The sequence below is a fragment of the Monopterus albus genome, unplaced genomic scaffold (assembly GCF_001952655.1).
Source record: "Monopterus albus unplaced genomic scaffold, M_albus_1.0 scaffold101.1, whole genome shotgun sequence".
Lineage (NCBI taxonomy): Eukaryota > Metazoa > Chordata > Actinopteri > Synbranchiformes > Synbranchidae > Monopterus > Monopterus albus.
The window spans coordinates 338,254-343,268 of NW_018127981.1; the positions used below are offsets into that span (position 1 = coordinate 338,254).

The window sequence follows — 5,015 nt, forward strand, 5'->3', positions numbered from 1 at the left end:
CTGAAACACGAGTGGACAGCTCAAAAAACACTCGCACATAAATAACTGAGCGATGGGTTTGCTATTGGTTTATGCAGAGGTTCTATTTGTTACTTTAACAATGAAAGGTCCTGTGAACTCAAGAGTGTTTACTTGGCATGTTATAAATCATGGATATTCATATATCACCTTTCACCTCCTTAATCTGTGATTCACTACAGTATTTTACTCCGAATCCCTTTGGCAGCCACCTATTGAATATGCCTAAGCATGCCTCATATAAGTAATACTCAATGCATGACCTGGCTGCACTGCAACATACTGTATTTCCGAGAGAAACGTTACCTATAATTAATTCCTTCCTGTCTCGGAAGACCAGTCCTGAAAACCAAGTCTATAAATAAAAAATTTAAAAAAAAAACTCCTGCTCTTTGATTCTTGAAGATTTAATGTGACATTATACAACAGTTAATTAATGTCTAACAAACAACTAAACAAGCACAAAAACCGAATCCTCTGCTTTTAACAGAGCACACACAGGTTGGATTTTTCATTTAGTATAACTCAGTCAAAAGAAAATTATTTGCCAATGATTTTGATAAGTTGATTAAGTGTTAAACATCATTGTATAAAAAAAAAACATTCTCTAGTTCAAACTTCTCAAATGTTTACAATTTATCTGTTAATTGTTTGATCAACTGATCATCAGAAAACTGTGAAAATTATCCCCAAGTTCACTTCAGATAGCTTGTTCTGTCCAAAACACTCAATTTATTATGATAATGCACAAGTAAACCAGTAAATATATATTCTGAGAAGCTGGAACAGATGAATTTTTGGAACTGCTCCTTAGAGAAATTTATGTCAGCTGACAAATGGATGAAGAAACTAATTGTTTAAGCTGCTTTTCTCATTTTTCTATTGCTTGGCATCTGAATAAACACTATTTGAAGAGACTGCATTTTGCATTTTTCACTATTTTCAAACATTTAATACACAGTAGTTTATCCGTATCCCCCATCATAAGACACAAATATAGTGTTTGAGGTTACAGTGTTAACTTCTTGCCCATCTACCCATTAATCGACCACTGTCTGCAGTTTTAAACCGAGATGTGTGTAATTTTAAATGCCACAATAAGCACACATATTCCACAGAAAATTAATCAACTATTTTGTTAATTGAACAATTGTTTTTATAATATACTGGCCAAGTATGCTACACACACATAACGAATTTGTCATTTTTAAGCACAAATGATAAATATTTGCTGGCTCCAGCAACTCAAAAGTGAATTTGAAGCATTCTTTTGCTGTACATGATTGTAAGCAGAATATTTTGGGGTTTGAGACCAACAAAACATGACATTTACAGGTGTTACACTGTGCTGGTGGAACCAACAAGCAGTTTCGGTATATTCTGACATTTTATGAACAAAACAACTGATTAATCGAGACAGTAACCTACAGCTTAATTAATCATTTTAAACATTTTGTTGCATCCCTACAGTAGTCTTACTGTGGCTGAAACTCTGAAAGGTGAGTCAAATGTAAATCAAACGTGTCAAAATAAAAACAAACAACCAACCCTCTTATGTGGCCGACGCCCACATGGTAGCTGCTTCCTAAACAACCTGGTAACTGGAAAAACCAGATGAAATGTAACGTTATTTCCGGAAGAAACCAGTTAGGCCATGGCAAAACATCCTAGTGGCATGTAGCCACTACTTCTCAGAATTACTAGGACTCGTTACTTCAACACCCCACCCACTCATTAAACGCGACTTTGCAGGAATTCCTATACTTACACCCAACAGTTACTGGGGTACATTCATTCAACACAGCCAAAATGGCTTGAAAATAAAAATCGGAATGGCACAAAATACGCCTAGTGTCTGTTGGGGGCTAAAGACAACAGTTTCTACCGGACTGAGTCTAAGCAGCAAAACTTTGCCTCAACTAAACAAGAATAAATAGCGAAAATAAAAAACAACTTTAATCTCTTTGTCACATAAACTGTGGACTTACCGCGAGCGTCGGGCATGCGGAAGTCAAAGGCTACCTGTCTGTCTCGTTAAAAACACTAAAAGCCTTTTCGTATAGCGTGAAGACATGTGATGTACTGTCTTGTCTTTTTCTCCTCTCTGCGTTTTGTAATGTCTCCGGTCTACTAACAGTCAGCCTCTTCTTTTCAGTTGGCTCGCACCAGCCAATAAGAAGCGCTGCTCGGTGGTCACGTGGATCACTGGAGTAACATCAACACGAGCTATGTGGCTCATGTCTGTGCGCGCGCAGCTGGTGCCAGTTAAGTGTTACCAAACTGAAGCATTAATGTAAACATATTTTTAAATGACCTCATAGACATAAAAATAAAAAGATATTCACGACAAAGTCTGACATTATGAGCCCGTGCACAAGATGTTTTTGCACATTTTACGGTATTTTATAGCAGGGTGATTCACAACCACTTGTATGCCACAGGATACTTCTGCAGTTGCTAATGCTAGTTGGTACATAGAAAGATTGTGGAGAAGTTAAAGCAATTTGGAAAAGAAAGAAAGAAAGGAAAAGATATTTTAATTAGATTTTTTAATATGCCCACATATAGCAACTAAACAGCGATTTGGGAAGTGCATGTAAAACAGAAAGCAAATGAGCAGAGAACAGTGTCAAAGAGATAGTTAAAATCATCAGGCCTATCTAAAGGTAATGGATAAATGCTTAAAATAGATAGGTATCAGAATCAGAATCAGCTTTATTGGCCAGGTGTGACGGACACACAAGGAATTTGACTCTGGTACATCGGCTCTCAATGTGCAGGTTTAGAGGCCTGAAAATAGTTAGGTAAAAATAGACAACCTTAAAATTTGATTTTCTTATTGTACAGTTTTATTTTTACTGCTAGTATTCATTTGGTTTCTATTGCATCTCTTTTGAGTTGGGCGTATTTCTTATACTGGCCAGTAGATGGCTACTGCTCTGGGCAGCTGCAAAGTTGTCCCTGGGAGACACCATGGCTTGGCATCTCCTGAGTAGAATGGGGTTAGCCCGAAGTGATATAATGTATAGGCCAGTTGTGGTTCGGGGTCTTTCATCTTTCGGCTGCCTGCGTGCATGTTGGAGGTGCAAGATACCTGAGCGTGTAATGTTAATTTTTACCTGTGTTCATTGAATAAATCAGCACTGTTTTGAAGTTACTTGGACTGTCTCGTCTCTCAGAGTTAGCATGGTAAAAAGAACCAATTGCAACAGCTTCACGGAGACCTGGCTCAGTGACTCCATCGTGGACATTGCAATACAAATACCAGGGTTCCAGGTGTACAGAGCGGATCGCGTGACAGAGCTGTCCAGGAAAACGAGAAGAGGTGGAATCTGCTTCTACATAAATGAAGATTGGTGCACAGATGTCACAGTGCTACAGAGGACATGTAACGCAGACCTAGAGTCTCTTGTTATCAATTGCAAACCCTTTTACTCTCCCTGTGAATTTAACAGTTTCATTCTAATTGGAGTGTACATAAAACCACAGGCCAACAGTAGCGCACTACTACTGGCAGAACAGATAACTATCGTGGAGCTAGAACATCCTGACTCTCCACTCATTGTTCTAGGGGACTTTAACAGGGCAAATCTCTCCCACGAACTGCCCAAATACAGACAGCATGTCACCTGTCCCAAAATCACACTGGACCACTGCTACACAACAATAAAAGACGCCTATGGCTCTGTCCCCCACACAGCCCTTGGACTTATTCCAACCTACAGGCAAAAACTTAAAGCTGTGAAGCCTATGGTCAAAACAGAGAAGAGCTTGACTGAGGAGGCTAAGTCAGAGTTACAGGCCTGCTTTGACCACACAGACTGGAGTGTATTTGAGACTGTAGCTACAGACCTGGATGAACTCACTGACACACATCTTATATCAGCTTTTGTGAGGATGTGTGTGTGCTCAAAAAGTCCTTCTGCACATACAACAACAATAAGCCCTGGTTTACAGCCAGACTCAAGCAGCTTCATTGTGCCAAAGCGGAGGCTTACAGATGTGGAGACAGGACTGTGTACAGCCAGGCCAGGAACTCACTGACAAGGGAGATCAAAACAGAGGAGCTATGATCTGTGAAAAGGATGTGCGTGGCCTCTTTAAAAAACAAAGGATCAGAAAGGCACTAGGCCCAGATGTGTGACCCCCTCCTGTCTGAAAGTGTGCGCTGATCAGCTGGCCCCCATCTTCACACTTATCTTCAACAGGTCACTGGAGCTGTGTGAAGTCCCCTCCTGCTTCAAACGCTCCACCATCATTCCAGTCCCGAAGAAAATCCTCATTAGTGGACTGAATGACTACTGACCTGTCGCTCTGACATCTGTAGTTATGAAGTCCTTTGAAAGACTGGTGTTGACCCACCCAAAGGACATCGTAGACCCCATGCTAGACCCCCTGCCATCTGAAAGTGTGCACTGATCAGCCGCCCCCCACCTTCACACCTATCTTCAACAGGTCACTGGAGCTGTGTGAAGTCCCCTCCTGCTTCAAACGCTCCACCATCATCCCAGTTCCCAAGAAACCCTCCATCAGTGGGCTGAACGACTACAGACCTGTTGCCCTGACATCTGTAGTTATGAAGTGCTTTGAAAGGCTGTTGTCGGCCCACCTGAAGGACATCATAGACCCCCTGCTGGGCCCCCTGCAGTTTGCCTACCAGGCAAACAGGTCAGTGGATGATGCAGTGACCATGACACTGCATTACATCCTGCAACACCTCGACTCCCCAGGGACCTATGCTCGGATCCTCTTTGTGGACTTCAGCTCAGTGTTCGACACCATCATCCCGGACATCTTCCACTTCAAACTGACCCAGCTCATTGTGCCTGGCCCCACCTAGCGGTGGATTACTAGTTTTCTGACAGACAGGAAGCAGCAAGTGAGGCTGGGGAAAACCACATCCAGCACCCAGACAATAAGCACAGGCACCCCCCAGGGATGTGTGCTCTCCCCTCTGCTGTTTTCACTCTACACCAATGACTGCATCTCGAAGGACC

At 41.9% G+C, this 5,015-nt stretch overlaps 1 protein-coding gene across 4 annotated transcripts in view; it reads right to left on the reverse strand.

The window, feature by feature from the left end:
* The window catches only part of paqr6 (progestin and adipoQ receptor family member VI), a 31,032-nt gene that overhangs the window by 18,855 nt on the left and 7,162 nt on the right, over window positions 1–5,015 (reverse strand). Inside the window, exon 1 of one of the 4 annotated variants that reach the window (XM_020609671.1) lies at window positions 2,007–2,188. The exons of the other annotated variants lie outside the window; for them this stretch is intronic. Within the exon in view, the coding sequence (XP_020465327.1) occupies window positions 2,007–2,022 (16 nt within the window). The 5' untranslated portion in view covers window positions 2,023–2,188. Of the gene's footprint in view, window positions 1–2,006; window positions 2,189–5,015 lie in introns of those variants that run through there. 4 annotated transcript variants of the gene reach the window in all.